Source organism: Tauraco erythrolophus, chromosome 2 (genome assembly GCF_009769465.1).
Source record: "Tauraco erythrolophus isolate bTauEry1 chromosome 2, bTauEry1.pri, whole genome shotgun sequence".
In the NCBI taxonomy this organism is placed as follows: Eukaryota; Metazoa; Chordata; class Aves; order Musophagiformes; family Musophagidae; genus Tauraco; species Tauraco erythrolophus.
This window is the reverse complement of record NC_141466.1, coordinates 205,392-224,259: the sequence shown is the minus strand read 5'-3', so window position 1 is coordinate 224,259 and position 18,868 is coordinate 205,392. Positions and strand designations below refer to the sequence as shown.

The 18,868-nt window shown below is 48.3% G+C and overlaps 1 protein-coding gene across 1 annotated transcript in view; it reads right to left on the bottom strand.

Moving 5' to 3' along the window:
• PPM1G (protein phosphatase, Mg2+/Mn2+ dependent 1G) overlaps nucleotides 1–18,868 on the bottom strand; it is a 28,270-nt gene that overhangs the window by 8,437 nt on the left and 965 nt on the right. The window contains exons 2-3 of the mRNA XM_086631988.1: nucleotides 14,632–14,701; nucleotides 701–786 (exon numbers count right to left, since the gene is read on the bottom strand). Coding sequence (XP_086488114.1) covers nucleotides 701–786; nucleotides 14,632–14,701 — 156 coding nt within the window. The remainder of the gene's footprint in view (nucleotides 1–700; nucleotides 787–14,631; nucleotides 14,702–18,868) is intronic.

Here is an 18,868-nt window from a genome sequence, read left to right as displayed (position 1 = left end):
AGGCTCCGCTACCCAGAGAGCACAGCCAGTCTGGGATCGGCAAAGCTCCGTGCTCAGGTGTTTCAGTCCAGAGCATGAGCCACTGACTCAGCTTTGCTCTGTAGGCTATCCCCAGTCTAAATGTAAATGAGTAGTGTAGTGGAGGGTTTCCCTGCCTATGGCAGGGGCGTTGGAACTAGATGATCCTTGAGGTCCCTTCCAACCCAAACCATTCTATGATTCTATAAGGGTTCTGGAGGGACTGCCCTCCCCTCGCCCACACGGATCCCAGCACCGACCCACGGGATACCGGATGTCAGCTCAGGCATTAGTGCCATGAGGGAGAATTACAACAGAGGGACTGCTTGATGGAAGCAAGACATGAACTAACGTCCCACCTCCGACAGAAGCTGCCCCAGCCCCCCACAAAAACCCCCACCAAAACCACTCAAAGAACCAGCCCACACCTTTGACTAGAAGGAGTCTGAAAAATCTTTAAAAAGAAAAAAAAAAGCAAGCTGGAAAATAGAAGGAGGGTTATCTTTGAAAATACAATCGACACCTGGTGGACACTCCTAGAAGCAAGGAAGGGAAATGAAAATGGAAGACATGGCAGACAGATCTGGGAGGGACAAGGCCCTCTACATAAGTATTAGGTACCTCTCAAGGGCTTTCCTCCGCACTGGTGCTTACTTGGTTCAGGGCAGAGTCGGATTCTTACCTTTTGCAATTTGCCTTCCTTATAGGCCTTCTGGTCTTTGATTATCTCAGGAAGATACTTGGCACAGTACAGGGCAACTTCTTCTCCTGAAAGAGAGCAGTAATCATTTAAAGAGGCTGGTCCTCCCAGAAGCAAATGCACTCTTGAGCAACTGAATTCCTGAGGCAAATCCTGGGACACAAACCAGAACCAATCCAGACACAGAAAAGCCGCAGAGCAGCAGACTGCTGGGGATCTCACTCACACCTCCCAGCAGCAGGACCACCTCCAGAACAGCAGGATGTGCTGATGAGCCCTGGCAAACCTCAACGAGCTCTTACCCATGAGGTCTGGCCAATGCTACAAGCTTCCTGAGAGGGAGCTTAGGCCCATTTTGGCACTGAGGTCAATTGTTTATGCCCATCCTACCTAGAAAGCTCTGCTTTCACACGTAAGCACAGGGACAAACAACAAGCAGAGGAAAAGGGAAGCTTTCGCTCAACGTGCTCACTCTCAGAGCATTACCAACACATAATGAGCAGCACAAACAGCATTATGTATCTAGTGTGTGTGCTACATCACCGAAAATATGATGCCACAGCCTTGAGATAAGCCCTTCAGGAAGACGTGGGTCCTGATCAGCAGAGCAGTTATCTTGGTACAGGAAGACGTGCATGGCATGAGCGAACAGTGGCCAGAGCACCAGGCTGCCAAGAGCACACTGGATAACTTGGATGGATGGCCAACAACTCAACCGAAGCATCCACTCCTACTGCAGCTGAAAGATTTTTCAAAGCCAGGAACAGTCCAGCAGCTCACTAATCAACACTACAGGAGACATTTTTTGTGATCATGAAGGTGCTATTAGAAGAGGAAGAAGATTAAACAGAGTAAGAGATAGTGAATTTCTGTAGTTCAGCTCAGCAAGGGGGACCAGAAAGAACAGTGCAACTTGTGAGAGATCAGTCCAGCATTTTAGGTTTTTATATAAGAGGCAAAGAATGATGTAGGACATGATGACCCGGCTCACAGGTCACAAGAAAGAAAAATTAGAGCTAGAAACTGAGAAAAACTAAAGGACAGCCTGTCTATATCTAGCCAGTATCTGGGGCTAAACAACAGCCAGCTGTTCTATTACCCAACAACCCCTCCGCTCGAGGACGGGAATCAGGAAAAGGAAGGAAGACCCATGGGTTGAATCATAGAATCACAGAATTCCTAGGTTGGAAAAGACCTTAGAGATCATCGAGTCCAACCGTCCCTAATCCCCCATTAAACCATGTCCCCAAGTAGATCATCCACCCTATTCTTAAACACATCCAGGGATGGGGACTCAACCACCTCCCTGGGCAGCCTGTTCCAGTGGCTGACAACCCTTTCAGAGAAGAAATACTTCCTAACATCCAACCTGAATCTCCCCTGACTAAGCTTATACCCATTTCCTCTTGTTCTATCACCCATCACTAATGTAAAGAGCCCTTCCCCCACCTCCCCACCATCCCTTCTCAAGTATTTATAGGCCGTAATCAGGTCTCCCCTCAGCCTCCTCTTCTCCAGGCTAAACAGCCCCAACTCCCTCAGCCGCTCCTCATAAGTTTTATTTTCCAGCCCCTTGACCAGTTTAGTCGCCCTTCTCTGGACCCGCTCCAGGAGCTCAATATCTCTCTTAAAGCGAGGGGCCCAAAACTGGGCACAATATTCCAGGTGCGGCCTCACCAGTGCCGAGTACAGGGGCAGGATCACTTCCCTGCTCCTGCTGGTCACACTATTCTTGATACATGCCAGTATCCCATTGGCCTTTTTGGCCACCTGGGCACACTGCTGGCTCATATCAAGCCGGTAGTCAACCAACACCCCCAGGTCCTTCTCCGCCAGGCAGCTCTCCAGCCACTCCTCCCCGAGCCTATAGCGATGCTTGGGGTTTTTATACCCCAAGTGAAGGACTCTGCACTTGGCCTTATTAAAGCTCATGCCATTGGCCTCAGCCCAACGATCCAGTCTGTTCAAATCCCTCTGAAGAGCCTCCCTACCCTCGAGCAGATCGACACAGCCTCCCAGCTTGGTGTCGTCCGCAAATTTACTGAGGGTACATTCCATCCCCTCATCCAGGTCATTGATAAAGATGTTAAACAGAACCGGACCCAGCACTGAGCCCTGGGGAACCCCACTGGTGACCGGCCTCCAGCCGGATTTAGCCCCATTTACCACCACTCTTTGGGCCCGGCCATCCAGCCAGTTTTTAACCCAAAGGAGGGTGTACCTATCCAGGCCAGCAGTTACCAGTTTCGCAACCAGAACACTATGAGAAACTGTATCAAAGGCTTTACTGAGGTCCAGGAAAACTACATCCACAGCCCTTCCCTCGTCAACCAGGCGGGTCACCCTGTCATAGAAGGTGATCAGGTTTGATTGGCAAGACCTGCCTTTCATAAACCCATGTTGACTGGGCCTGATCACCCGGCTAACCTGTATGTGCTCATTAATAGCACTCAAGATAACCTGTTCCATGACTTTGCCCGTCACCGAGGTCAGACTGACAGGCCTGTAGTTCCCCGGATCCTCCTTCCGCCCTTTTTTGTAAATGGGGGTAACATCTGCCAGCCCCAGTCCAGCGGAACTTCCCCAGTGAGCCAAGACTGCCCAAAGATAATGGACAGGGGTTTGGCAATGACATCCGCCAGCTCTCTCAGGACTCTCGGGTGGATACCATCAGGCCCCATAGACTTGTGGGCATCTAGCCGAAGGAGCAGATCCTTGACCCGTTCCTCTTGGATCACAGGAGCATCGATCTGCTCTCCCTCCCTGCCCTCAGACACCATAGGCCAGCTCACCTGGGAAGATAAGAACTATCTAGTAACTGAAATAAAGATACAATAGAATAAAAAGTAATAATGGTAACAACAATAATATACAGACAAGTGATGTACAGTGCAACTGCTCACCACCCCTTGACCGAAGTCCAGCCCATTCCCAGTCAGCGATCCCAGAGCAGGAAAGTCCTGACACCACAGTCCCAGAAGAAAGAGAGATTATGGAGAGATTATGCCTTGGGAGCAGGATAACAGGCAAGAACCTCCAGGGACGGCAACCACTGAGGAAGAGGAAGAGAGAGAGCGTCCCCAAGAAACTTTCCAATGTATAGCGAGCATGACCTTACACGGTACGGAATACCCGTTTGCCAATTCACATGTCAATCCACCCTGGCCACGATCCCCCCAGGTTCTTGGGCATCCGGGTCTTTAGCAAAACAAGTTCAAAAATCCTTGAGCACTACAGATACCTGGGTACCACGGCTGCCTACAAACTAAACCACAGTGTTTATCAACTTTGTTCTCACCAAATTGGGTGCTGCAGTCTTCTCAAAAACTCAGCTTGTCTGAACAGAAAACTGATTCTGGGATTCTCTCCCAGCGAAACCAGGACACTGCCACAAAAGGGTGGCAGAGACGGGAGCAGGGCAGACCGCAGGCAGGCAGGGGGGTCCAGCTGCAGGGTCCAGGAGTGTCCTTACGACTGTACTGGATGAGCTCTTCCCTACGGCGGGGCACAGAGGGGCCCGTGTGAGCACCGTGCTGGAGAGCCTGCCTGCCCTCCTGTGGCTACGGGCAAGGCAAGAGAGCCACGCGTGCTCCGTCCCTCCTGGCTGCAGGAGGATGGGTTTACAGCAGAGCTGGAACAGCCACTCACCTCTTGATCTCCCTGTGAGCACATCCCAGCTCCCCTCCCATTCTTCCAGCCAAAGGGAGGCTGTGCGGGTAGCTGGGCATGACAAGGAGAAACGCACACAGCAGCAAAGCTCCATGAAGGAAAGGGGAGCACGGGAATCGAGGGGAAAGCAGGAGCAGGGTGGGAAGCAGCTAGCCATCAGCTTAGCAAAGGGAGAGGCAGAGGGAAAGCAGCAGGAAGCAAAGAGGTGGTGAGATTTGAGAGAAAGAAAGAAACAGCAGACGAGGGACTTTTCAAACGTGCCTGCAGAAAAGGGATCAAGCTGCCATTGACAAAGAACAGAAACCTTGCAAAACGGTTGCTGCTAAAACAGCGCTGCAAAAAGTTCAATGCTACGGATCTAGGCAACAAAGAGACAGCTCTGTTCCGACTGTGCTCTCAGAAACGCAAAGCGGGAGGAAGATGGGAGGATAAACAAAAAAGGAAGATCAGAGAAAAATAAGTGACCTACGAGAGAAACAGGAGTAAGCCCAGCATTTTAATGAGAACTCAAAAGGGAATGCCAGGTGACCTGACAACCACAGACCTGGCAGAAAAATAAAAGACTGGCCAGATGTTACAGGGGCTGAAATGAAAAGGATGGACAATTAACGTCCGTTGTCATGGGCTTATGGAAGCAGATCTTGCCAATTCAACTCAACATCTGCTCTTGGAGATACTATGATTTTGGCTGATAAAACTAATCATGCTGATGTAACAGATTTAGGTAACGTATATAACTTAGATATACATACAAGTACATAGAATCATAGAATGGTTTGGGTTGGAAGGGACCTCAAAGATCATCTAGTTTCAACCCCCCTGCCATGGGCAGGGACACCCTCCACTACACCAGGTTGCTCAAAGCCTCATCCAGCCTGGCCTTGAACACTTCCAGGGATGGGGCAGCCACAGCTTCTCTGGGCAACCAGAAGACAGAACCTGTAGAAGACAGAACTTTGCTTAAAAAGTTAAACTTTCAAGACAGCACATGCAGAACAGGTGAAGGAACTGCCACTACCAGTCATGAGATGAAACTGAACAAATCACACGGGAAGATGTGTTCACATGCAGTCTTGGAAGGACTGGATCCAGAGGATATGGCAACATTTTTATCAAAGAGCCAAAGTAAAACAAAATTCCTATAAGAAATTGTAGACAGAGGGAGAGGTGAATACTGAGTGACAGGACTTCCAGATCACTCGATGGAGCGGGAGTAGTGCGCAGGGGCTGCTCAGAGAGGTATGCCCACCGAGAAAACACGTGCACCGCCGTGGACCATGGCAGAAACCCACCCAGAGGATCCGAACGCTCTATGAGATGGTCCTGGAACAAGAGGCCGGGAGCACACTATGTGTCTTTCACTTAGGCTGCTTTTACTCGGATCCTAAATTAGCAGTCCATAAAACAGTAGCCCTGAAGCACCTGCAGAGGACACCGACAGCTGCTATGTCCTCGCTGGCTGGACAGGGACCGAGCGGACCAGACGAGCCCGAAGGCGGCCAGGGCAGTGTGCTGCAGGGATGCTGGGCACTGCTGCGGGCACAGCTGCTCCAGGAGAGTTCTGCAACCCGGCTGGCACCTCGGCCGAGACACAGACATGACAGCGATGCACTCCCACACAAAGGCTTGACAAGCGAGCAAGGTGGTGCACCGAGTGTGCCTCAGCAGCCCTAGGAGGAGAGAACTAGGAAAACTGCAGGAATATCTAATCCCAAATCAGGAGCTACAGCACAGGGAACAGGCCCAGTGGGCTGCAGACATGGCTGCTGGTCACTGCAGCTGCAATCTCCTCCAGTTTCTCGTCTAACTCGCAGTCATTCCTGCCTGCCCAATACGGACCAGCACACGGGCGCTGACATCTCTTCCTCATCTCATTTTGACATCCTCTGGGGCGCCAAACTGCATCATCCAGAGCGTATGACAGAGACAGGCAGGTCATCTGCACGCAAACCATGCTGCTGTGCCCTGCAGCTCTCCAGAGGCTTCCTCGAGGCTCTCACGCAAACGCTGGACAGAACGGGGTGAGCAGAAGCCTGCGCTGCTGGTACCAGGTACCATTCTGGCAGAAGAGCACTGGCTACAGCTACCTGCTGAGATCAGAAAGGGAAAAGAGAGCGACCAACAGGCCCCCGCGTCCCTGCCCCGCGGGGTCTGCAGATCAGGCAGCAGCTCTGTGCAGTCCGTGCTACTGGAAGCGGCTGACAGATCTAATAATACCAGCGGGGACGCCCGATCACCCATCAGAGGGAAGAGATGTCTGAACGTTGCAATCTTTCCACCACAGCTAGGGGCGAGGGATCTTCTTCATGGCAACAAGTAGCTTGATCCAAGAAAGCCACCGACAGCTTTGCAGCCTTGGCCGTAAGCAGGCAGGGCGCGGGGCTGCAGCACGGCCTGCAGCAAGATGCTTGGCAGCACTGCGCAAAGCAATGCAACAGAGAAAGCGTCGTGTTTGTCACCACAGAAGCAGGAAGCCAGCCCCGACGTGAAAAGCTCCGGCAGTTAAACAAGCCACTTCTTTGAAACAGGGACACTGAGATTAAATACTGACCCAGGGATCGCCGCTGTGCCCAACTGTGGCTACCCAAAGACAAGTTACTGCAAGAAAACTGTAGGTGCCACAGAAGACAAGAAACCTTTGCTGCTTCCCATGCAGCTCCAGCACAGGTCACAGCAGACATTGCTGCTGCAAACGGACGAGGCTTCACACAAGACCCTTTTGCCAGTCTTCTAGACCCCTCTTCACTGGCTGCAGCTCACCCTCAACCAGGCTACCCTCTGCGAGCAGAGCTGGCCCCGGCAGCGCCCCATCTCCCTTGCTCAGAAGATACAAAGGTGCTTACTTAGTGTTTTAACTGAAACATCTAGAAAAACAAGATTCTCCTTTGCAATCCTCTGCTGCAGAAGATGATCCATCAAAACAAATCCTCAGATTTAATAGGTGCGCACGTCTTTGGAGCGCAGGAGGCAGCTCTCAGCCCAGCACACAGCCCTCAGGTCCAGCTGCTGGCACAGCAGAGCCGCTGAGATCTCACGGGCTTTGTAAGCTGAGTCAGCAACTGCCTCAAAGCACATCGCTGCCACAGCAGCCAGAGAAACTGAACTGGCTCAAGGAATTCATCTTCTATATGCAGACAGACGTACTAAAACATTCCATCTCGGCACTTCCAGACCTGTCACAGTAAGAAACCCACCGGGTTTTTGCTCACTGACCGAGCCTGCGTGAGAGCGCAGCAGAGCACCACTACTTTACCCCAGGTCCTGACTGCGTACCAGGGCCAGCTGTGCCGAGGGAGCCTTTCTGCAGCTCAGCTGGTGTAACCACCTGCTGGCTCCTTTCAGCTCATTATGCAACATACTCCTGGATTTGGTTACACTTGTGCCAAAATCAGCCCACCCACCACGTTTTGTCAAGGTCTCGTCTTCATTAAATATCAAGCATCCTCCCTCTGAAGGCGGGGATGAGGGCGGCAGCAGCAGCAGCACTGAGGAGTCAGGTAATTACGAAAGCTGATGTAGACACCTCAGTCCTGCTTGGTGCTCTTCACCAAGGTCCTTCCCTGGTAGTTCCACTTGGGATCAGAGGATTCAGCCCTGTGATACTCCTAGCCCATGGCACGGAATTAGGGAGGAGAACAGCTACCAAAGAGACACCAGTTGCACCTGAGTAGCAGTGACTCCTGGGGATAGACCACAAAGATCTCAGAGCAAAAGACTCCCCCGCTCCGTTTATAGCCACTTGCTGCTTTTCTTTGATGGTGCCTCACCGACCAAAGCACTGTCTCAAAATTGAAGTTTCCCTGACTTCTGCAGTTACTGTGTTCCACACACAAATTTACCCTCTTATTACAGCTGTATAGAGAAGCAACAGACAATCCGCCAGGATAAAATATCTCCAAACCCACTCATGCTCACCTGGGCATCAGAAGACACTAGAAGCCTCAAAATCATCTGTCGGCAATGAAGTGCATGCTCAGGGCTGTGTAGTTTCCTAAGCAGACCTGCAGCAAATGGTCCTGGTTGCCCTCACCTGTACTAAGCGTTTGAGACAACATTTCCAGCGAAATGGTAAAAGTTGACAAGAGCTCTCTGAAGTGCAAAACTGACCTGCACAGCAGTAAAACGGAGTGAATTTTCCAAAGATGCAAGCTCCCAGAAAACAAACAGCTTTGTTCAAGCAAGAGAAGGATGAATGTGTGAGTACAACATAGCACAGCAAGCTAAGCGTGAAGAACGGCCACACAAGCTCTTCCCATCACCACGGTGGGCAAGACCACAGGACTATCTCCCCAGGGGTGGGAATGAAGTCTGTTGCTTGTAACTTCCAGACAAGGCTCTACACACTCCAAGGTGCGTTTCAAACTGCAGTAGGAGTCCTGGCACTGGTAGTTTTAAGACAGCAGGGAAAAGAAAACCTCACCAAATGCAGTTTCCACTTCTTCATGCTTCCCCAAGAAGCGGGACAGAGCAGAAGCAGAGGTGTAAAAGCAGGCCCTGGTACCCATGGGTGTGAAGTGCCTTCAGCTGCCAGGGACTTCAAAAGCCTTCAGGGGCTGAACACTTGGAGAATAAAATTACTCACATATAACTGTAATACATAAACAACAATGAATCCAGGATCACATCTTCCATGTTTCCAGTGCGAACCCACTGTAAAACTCTTGAAGTCTCCATGAATCCTTTTATTAATGTTTTCTGAGGAGCAGCACCCAGCTAAGTAATGCCAAAGCCTCAGCTGCATTTCCTGCTTAACACAGACGCAGCAGTAGGAAGGTCTTTGGGAGGCTAAAGTGAAATATATAACATGTAGCACTGAATTCAGTGAAAAAGTAAATATCTGGAGGATTCTCCAGAGCGCGTGCTTTTATGTTCCTACAAAACCATTTGTCAGCCACTGGAATAGGCTGCCCAGGGAGGTGGTTGAGTCCCCATCCCTGGATGTGTTTAAGAATAGGGTGGATGATCTACTTGAGGATATGGTTTAATGGGGATTAGGGATGGTTGGACTCGATGATCTATAAGGTCTTTTCCAACCTAGAAATCTATGAATCTATGAATCTATGAAAATCATAAAAAGAGACCGGTTTGTTTGCAAGAGAGCATATGGAGTTTCCAGGATGCCTGAAGGACCGTGCAGAAAGGTGAAAGTGCACATGGGGAAGTTCAGGTCTCAGGGCGTATCTCTGCACAGCTGGATGCTGCTGCCAAACCCACATTTGATTCACTTTTAAACACACAAGCCACATTCAGACGAAATACGGAACAAAGTCAATTTATCTCAGGATCTCAGGCAAGGCTGGCTCCAGAGTACCTAAGACCCAGCTGGAATATCACTGCAGTTATGATTTTTCTATCTCCAGGAGCACAGGCTTGACTATGACATGTGAAGACAAGAACAGGCAGCAAACTCAGTCTAGGCAAGAAAAAGGCCTCCAGAGATACAGGTTCCTAGATCAAATCTTTTCCAGTGCACATACATGCACAAACCCATCCTGTCTCATCATCACAAGGCTGAAGTAGATCCCACTTCAAGATTTGATCTGTATTTGGACACACCCACCCCATTTGAATATAAAATTAAGAAAGCTTAGAGTCAAATAACAAAAACTAGCTAACAACAAACATCACAGAATCCCTATGGATTGGAATACTATGCCACAAGAGGAAAAGAAAAATTTGAAGACCGGAGCATTAATTCCCACCCTGAGACAATGACGGGGAGGCAGAACACTAAGGCGGATCAGAAGGCAAGACGAGCAAGAACAAGGTAAGAGATACCCACCACTATGCATACAAACCTGGAAAAGATTACAACAGGGCTTGCAGTCTCCAAATTAAACAAGCCAGGAGGAGCAAAAAGAAAACCTCACTATGGTAACACTGACCTCCGAAAACGGGAGTTAGGTGTAAATGAAGGCACTTATTAAAAGGAAACTAAAAGAAACAGCTAAAATGATAAAGCATGTGTAGATAGCAACACAGATTGATCAGAAACACTGTAGCGGAGGTGCAGAGTACCCCTATATCGTTCTCCAAGATTTGGGAGCAGGGACGCCAGGGCAAGTGAAAAGGAAACTGAGGAAGACAAAAAAACAGCAGCGTTTTTCAAAAACTGAAAGTCTTGTCCACAGGAGGAAAACATAAAAGAAAAACTGATAAATGAAATGGAAAGCTAAATACGAAAAAAACCTCACCAAACCCTCCGCCCCTTTTTCAAATAACACTAACAAAAACTTTTCCCAACCTGTCTGGAGCAGGAAGCCTACTGGAGAGTTTAAGGCTGACAGATAAGCACAGTATAAAAGAAAAGCTATGTTCACTCTTTGCACTAGCAGCTAATAAAGCTTAGACAGGTTCCCACCCTAAAACCTTCTTTTAGATGGGACAGACCTGAGGAATTGTTGCAAACTAAAGAACTGATGCATCCATAAAATCATACAAAAGTAGAGATGGGCAAAAGCTGTTCTCCACAGCCAGGCTCAACTACATCCATAACCTGATTGATAAGGTTTGTCTAGGAAGAGCTGTAGAGATTCAATCACTGGAAATCTAAAACACACGCTAGAAAAGCATGCCAGTGCTTTGCAATTCTGTCCAATGCCTTTCCCTAAGGTCTATCTTGAATCTTTCCGATTGTATTTAAAGAAAACAAAACGCATTACTTCATGTCCTAATGGAAATGTCGTAAGTGTTCAAAGCCTTTCTAAAACCCAGTACTTGAAACAGACCTTCCTGTTAGCTGAGAAACTAACACACTGATCTTAAAGAAGAATAGATCAGTTTGATATCATTCATTCTTGACCAGTTCTTGCCAGATGTTACTTATCTTCATATCTGCTAGATGCTTACAAACGGTTTCTGAATTTCTGCAAGAAATAACATTCAGTTGAATTTTTTTTTCCAACCTAGAAATCTATGAAATCTATGAAATAGTTGCTAAATCCCTATATCCTTTTTCCTTTGTTCTTCTCTGCCTTTCAGAACTAACCTATCATCCTGATACTCTCAAAGACAACCTTCAGGATATCAGCAGTTGTTCCACCCAGGTCTCTGCACACTGCAAGATGACGTTCAGGAGGAACACAATTTCAAAGAATTCAATCTAAATGCTTCAGACTGAGACTATATCTTTTGGAGAGCTACTAGTCGGCTACCTACTCAAGCTGACCTTTTTAATAAGGACTACTGCAAAAAAAGCTCTTGAAGTCTTATTTACAAATTGGCAGACTTAGATAACTCGGTTCTAAAGGGAAGCAAGAAATTATGAGCTGCGGTATAGAATTTCATAGAATTTCTAGGTTGGAAAAGACCTTAGAGATCATCGAGTCCAACCGTCCCTAATCCCCCATTAAACCATATCCCTAAGCAGTTCATCCACCCTTTTCTTAAACACATCCAGGGATGGGGACTCAACCACCTCCCTGGGCAGCCTGTTCCAGTGGCTGACAACCCTTTCAGAGAAGAAATACTTCCTAACATCCAACCTGAATCTCCCCTGACTAAGCTTATGCCCATTTCCTCTTGTTCTATCACCCATCACTAATGTAAAGAGCCCTTCCCCCACCTCCCCACCATCCCTTCTCAAGTATTTATAGGCCGTAATCAGGTCTCCCCTCAGCCTCCTCTTCTCCAGGCTAAACAGCCCCAACTCCCTCAGCCGCTCCTCATAAGTTTTATTTTCCAGCCCCTTGATCAGTTTAGTCGCCCTTCTTTGGACTCGCTCCAGGAGCTCAATATCTCTCTTAAAGCGAGGGGCCCGAAACTGGACACAATATTCCAGGTGCGGCCTCACCAGTGCCGAGTACAGGGGCAGGATCACTTCCCTGCTCCTGCTGGTCACACTATTCTTGATACACGCCAGTAACCCATTGGCCTTTTTGGCCACCTGGGCACACTGCTGGCTCATATCAAGCCGGTAGTCAACCAACACCCCCAGGTCCTTCTCCGCCAGGCAGCTCTCCAGCCACTCCTCCCCGAGCCTATAGCGATGCTTGGGGTTTTTATACCCCAAGTGAAGGACCCTGCACTTGGCCTTATTAAAGCTCATGCCATTGGCCTCAGCCCAACAATCCAGTCTGTTCAAATTCCTCTGAAGAGCCTCCCTACCCTCGAGCAGATCGACACAGCCTCCCAGCTTGGTGTCGTCCGCAAATTTACTGAGGGTACATTCCATCCCCTCATCCAGGTCATTGATAAAGATGTTAAACAGAACCGGACCGGTATGTAACCTTCCAATTGAATCTGCTCCGTTATCAGAGAAATGAAAGGCATACATACCGTACCAAAAAATAAATTAAAAAGCCTCAGAAAGTGGTGGAAACTGGGTTCCCAACACTACATACCAGCATACCTGGTATGTGAACACAGTAAACAGTAGAAATTGTACTAAGCAGAATTAGCAGGTACATGGATACATATGGCCGAATGGGCAGCGGTTAAATACACGGCAGAGAATGTCACAAACTTGTCAATGCTCTTTTGAAGGGTCAATGAGCAGGAGGAAACAGGCAGTTTAACTTATCTTCTCCATATAGATTTTCAGAAAGCTTTCAAATAAATCATCAAATGTTTTACATACTAAGCTGCTATGGGAAAAGAAGTAAGGTTTGATAGAAGCAGACAGTTTTACAGAATGGAGGATGGACACTGGGAGAGTTCCTTGAAGACCTATGTTGTTCAACATCTACATAAGTAATCTGGAAAAGAGAGCAGTAAGAAGTGGTGTATCATTCAGGATGATCGAAACGAAAACAATTTGCAAAATTTAAGAGCAAGATCTTGCACTTTTACATTATATTGGAAGATGAAATTCCTCACTGACAAAGACAAGAACATGAAAAAAAAAGTACGTACAATCAACCTCCATGTGCACATTGGATGTGCAAAACGATCTACTACCAGTTAGGAAAGATCTGGAAGAAACTGAGGACACAGCTCTTAAAAACCGTCAGCTTACAGTTTATTTGTACCAAAACAGCTAACGTTGTTAGGAATTGTTAGGAAAGACACTGAGAACAAAGCAGAAAACACTTATGTCACAATAAATTCACGGTTTACCTGTAACTCGAAAGCTACAGACAGTTCTAGTCAGCCTAACCAAACGCGTGTTGCAGAGCTAGACTATGTCCAAAAAAACCCCAAAAAACAAAGATAAGTATAATCAGAGCTGTGGTACAACATAGTGTTTGGAATCCGTGGCCACATCCAACACCAGTAGCCTACTGAGTTCCACGGCCCGGGCATTTCATCACCTACACTAAAAATTACGAGAATGACCCATGGTGCAATTTTGGCATAAGTTAGTCAGTGAGACTGTAATTTCTGGACACAGTTCAGCCTCTAGTAGGAACCAGGGGCCAACAGCCAGTTGGGATGCAGCCACAGCACGCGGAACGCTAGGACAGCCGAGTAGCACCAGTAAGGCCAGACGTGCCAACCGACCTCAGCACCAAAATGGGTGCTGCTGTTATTTAATAGCACAGATTCAGCTGCATGGCCAGAGGCAAGTCTAAGCCTCCGACCTAGAGTCCAAAATTATGAAAGTGAAAAGCGCTAACAGACTGATTATTTGCTAATTTCCCCTAAGTTTTGGAGATATTGCAATGAAATCACCTGGCAGCAGATTTAGATCAAAGTCTTTCTTCAAATAACAGAGTTCTGTACAAAACACCCTAAGCAAATAATCACCAAACATCTAAACTTGGTTTAAAATGCAATTAGGAGGTACATTCATGAAGAGTTCATCAAGAAGACTCCAGTGTGTCTGTAAGACTGAATGGCTACAACCTCAAGCTCAGGGAGCCCTTACCTGGGGAATGGAGGCTGGGAAGGTCGTCAGGGAATGGATCGGCCTGTTCTGTTTTTCCACTCTTCCCTTGGACAACCAGTACTGGCAACCACCAGAACATACTGACTACAGTCAGGCTTTTGGTCCAGTCTCATGTGGTTCATCTTACCGCCACTCTTCTGTCACTATCCTGTCTATTATCCACCGAGAAAACTGCCATTCTTAAAAGTTGTATAAGATGGAATGCAGATGTCATTTCAATTTTGTATCAACCTGTGACCTTCCTTCCAGAAACCCTATGAAATTTTCAGCACTTTAGTCAATGGTAGCTACCAAAGAAAATGCTTTCCAAGGAGCAGAATTTCTAATGACAGATAAGACAGTTGCCCCAGCAGCCACTGCGCAGCCTAGAAGAGCCACACTGAAGGACTCTGGAGAGAAGAGTGGATGCAGTTACCTCCGTGTCCATCGTAGACTGAGAACATGGCTGTTTCACTGTCCAGCTCGGGTATGCAGTTGTGCGCATCCTGAAAGAGAGAGAAAAAGTCTGGAATGACATGGATTGCACTAGACCCCACAGAGAAGTGGGAGAAAGGAGCAGGGAGACGACGAGCACTGACACAGGGATTCTCAAACCTGGAGGGAGAGCAAGAAAGCCTCTTCTCGTACTCTCAAAAGCTTACCTGGCAAGCACTGATCTTCAAAGAGAGGCATGGATCTTTAACCTTATGGTGCTCTCTGCGAAAGCAGTAACCCAGCTTTGTCACCATGAGATTGTACTGGAAACCCCTTCAGATCCTCAGTACAACAACTCTATATATAGCCAAGCTCAGGCCAGAATTAAATCCCGCTGCTCAGGGCGCTTGCCAGGGCTGTGTCACTGTAGTAGCTCTCAGTCCTTGCAGAACACGATGCAGCAAGCCGTGCTGTATCGTGCAAACCGCCGTCTAGCCGAGCGTCAACGACAGAAACACAAGTTATACTGGTACTGACACACCAGCAGCTTCCCCTGCACAAACACAACAGGCTCAGGGTCACCAGTGAAGTCTGGCCATTCCCCAGTCCTTGCCAAACAAGAGCCATGCAAGCTGGAAAGCCACTCCGATGCACTGACGAAGGCAGAAGGTCAAACATGGAGCCTCCTGACCTCATGCCTGTGGCAATCCTGTGTCCTGCAAGGCTGCCCTCCATCGGGCTGTTGGGATAGACAACTGCTGCCATCTGTGACCATATTCACGAGCAAAGACAAAGCTACGGTTGGATTACCACATCCAATGAGTACAACCAACCAGGCTGGAAAACCTTCTCTTGGGGCAGAAGCTCCTTCCTGCGCTTCTCACCATGTGGGATCCTCTGGAAAGGCACCACTGGCCTCAGGCACAGCTACCTGACAAGCAGGGCAAGGAGCCCAGCCTCTCTCAAGGGTCTTAAGCAGCGAAGCAAAGGACGAGCAGCTTATCAACTGACAGTGCAAAAGCAAAAGTACAAACCCAGCTATCGCTTCCTAAGGTGAGACACGTCTTGGGTCTAGTGACTGTCCGGAAACTCTTGAGAATCTCCAGGGGACTAACCAGAGGGAGGGTGTGTCCCAGGGGCATTTGGGGCTTAAACACCAAACCGCGTCCAGCCTTTCCCCGTGCATGCTCCCAGACTACAAAGATCAACAACACATCAGCTATACCCAATGAGCAACCTTTCCCTCCACAAGGTCTCACGAGAACTTCAGACTCTGAAGAAGACACCACCCAGATTTTACAGCCAGGTGCCTGGCCTCTTCCACTCTGTGGGAAAGCAAACCTACCTTGGCTATTCCAACGCAAAGCCTGGAACTGATGGATGGACTGAATCTTTCTCTTAAATGCCCCCCCTGCCCAACTAATCCTCTAACATTATCCTTAAAGTTCAAGCCCTAACCTACCAACTCACAGCCTGACCGCACCCTACATGCTTTTGCTCAAGAACAATCATGTCATATTTTGAACAACGCGATCTAGTCTCTTTGCTGTGGTTCGAGTTCACCACCTGAAAGTTAAACGTGCTACAGTTGCCCCAAAACACTGTGCTTACTCCAAGCCAGCTGGCTCTAGTGCTTGGAGGTGTCCGCATTGCCAACCAGAACCCCAAATTTCTGCATACACACAGGGCTACACTTGCTGCACAGCCAAGCAACTGTTGAGCTCTTCTACTTTTTTATTGTAGGACTCCTTGGCTAAGAGCTCCTCGCCCTCCAGAGTCCTACAATCTTACAAGAAGAGAACTCCATTCCCCTGCAATTTCTAGCAAGTGCCAAGGAAAACAGAAAAAGAAAGGTCTGGGTTAATGCAGCACTTAGTGCAGTGAAACTCCTGACATTCTGATGAAAACAAGTGTCTCAACAGGCAAATTACAATCTTAGTTCAAAATGAAAATACCTCTGAATTATAATGTAGGAAATTTAACCAGAGAGTTCGCTGGAGACGGTGAATGAAAATAAGAACAAGCAAAGAACCAGCATTTTCATGCTCACTTTTCAGACCATTTACAGAAGGTCGTGAGACAGCAAAACCACAACAAAGTAACTGGGATAAGTCCCAGCTGACTAATCAGCAGTTTAATTAGAGCAAGTAATGCAAATGCTGCTGGGGAGGAAACGCAGTATCGACAGCCCAAACGGTCTCTCTCTGCACTCCGTTTGGTGAGCGCTCACCGCAGCTCGCCCTGACCCTGGACCGGGGCACTGCCGCCAAGGAGGGCAGGCAAACAAGGCCACCATGTGCTGCCAGGAGACGGCTCGGCTCCCACGCTGCCACGGGGCTTGCTCCACACTGCTCTGAGCACGAGCGAGCCGGGCTGCACACCAGCTCCGGGCGTTTTCAGCACTGGGAGCAGTTCAGAGAGCACCTGACTGACCCCCAAGACCACCTCGTGCTGCCAGTGACGGGCCTCCATCCCTGCGTCTGGGCCTGGTGCACCGTCTGCAGCGCCTCTGCTCCAGGTAACCATGATCTCGTGCTCTTCAGGCCAAGCCGGGGTGCTTTCTGCCATCCAGCCTTCCACTCCAGGGCAGCACGACTCTAGCTCTCCTTATTACAGCAGTACTGAAAAACAGCACGTTTGAAACGCCAAACATCAAATTCAGTTGAAATTAGCAAGCAAGTTAAAACTGAGAGTTAATTTGACACATCTCCATATTTTGAACCAAATTATTGCATTTTTTGAAGCAAGGAGTGTTTTTTTTTCTGAGCCCAGGAGTGAAATGAAGCTGCACACAGGGGTTGTTGGCGTTTCATTTTGGAGGTACAGCCAGAACAGCACCAAAAAGCTTCGAAAGGCCCCATCCACCTACCTTCAAAGTGCCTCCTGCACCTTTCACTGTATCCCACAGCACTCCTCGCTGTACCATAAAGCCATCTTCAGCTTTTTCCCTTTTCTTATTTACCCGTAGTACCTAACTCTATTTTTTTGGTATCTTTATCCTTCGGGTCTCTCGTCTGCCCAAAACATTTCCTTATCCACAAAGCAACCTCTCTGGATGAAGAATGAATGTTTATTACAGTAATTCTTCAGAGCCCTGTATACCTTTGTCACTTGAGGGTTCCTAAAACGTAAGTTAAAGGCAACAGTCAACTCCTTTACGTAAATCTCTGCTACCCAAAAACACCTGTGTCCTACCACTTGTACACACTCTGACTGGATTCAGTAACACAAGGCACAACTAAAGCCTTATGCGTAAACATTTGCTCAGAACTTTCTCCAAGCCTTACAGAAGAGCAAAAGTCCAATTAAACATGAAGAAAAGGACAAAACACAAACCAAGACAAGACACAGAGAAGAGCACATAGCGCTGGAATGCAAGAAAATGCAACAGAACTGCCAAATTCTGCTCAGCTGCATGTCAAACAGCACGTTTCTCTCCCATCACAGGCTGAGAAGCAATTTGCAGCAGGTTCGATTGGTAACACAAGCACTCCGGCTGTCTTCTCGTTCTTGTGATAACACAGTTAAACCACGTCTACTCCAACATCCTCAGTACCGCTTCTGCCAACAGGGAGATAAGCCAAAGATGTTGGCGGGTGCAGAAAGCACAGCTGCAAGCTCTGGGCCTCATCCAATTTCCATAAAGGTCAACAGCAGCGAGAACAGACCTCAAACAAGTGAAACTATGAGCCAGTGTCCCACCTCTGGGAGGGCGCCTTCAGCCCACCAGCACTATAAATGGGGCAACTCTCTGCTCTCCCTTATCCAAGACCGTCTCCTTAAGACACTTTCAGCCTCTGTGCACCAAGGATGCCAGAATGCTGCTTCTTACGCATCAGCTTGTCGCCTTGCAGGGATTATACTGCACATCACCTTGATGTCCAAGTGATGCCTCTGTGCTACCACTTCACCTCTCCACAGGTCACCACGATGGACCAGCTAAGACACCACCACTCACAGCCAGCTAAGCACACGCATACTGAGTGAATCTTAAGAGCACAAGCACCAGTTCTCCTACTTCTTCCACCCTGGAAACCAGAGCCCACAGTTTCACGAAGCTCTGATGCACACAGAAAGGAGGAAACACCTGGTCACTGGTTTGTCACTACAGTAAGACTGCTGCAACGTTTCAGTGCAGTGAAGTACCTGACCACGTGGCTCATGAAACCCTCTCTGAACTAGCCAAAGGGCTATGAACAAGACGGCTGCTTTACCGTGGTCAGAGAAGATGTACCCTG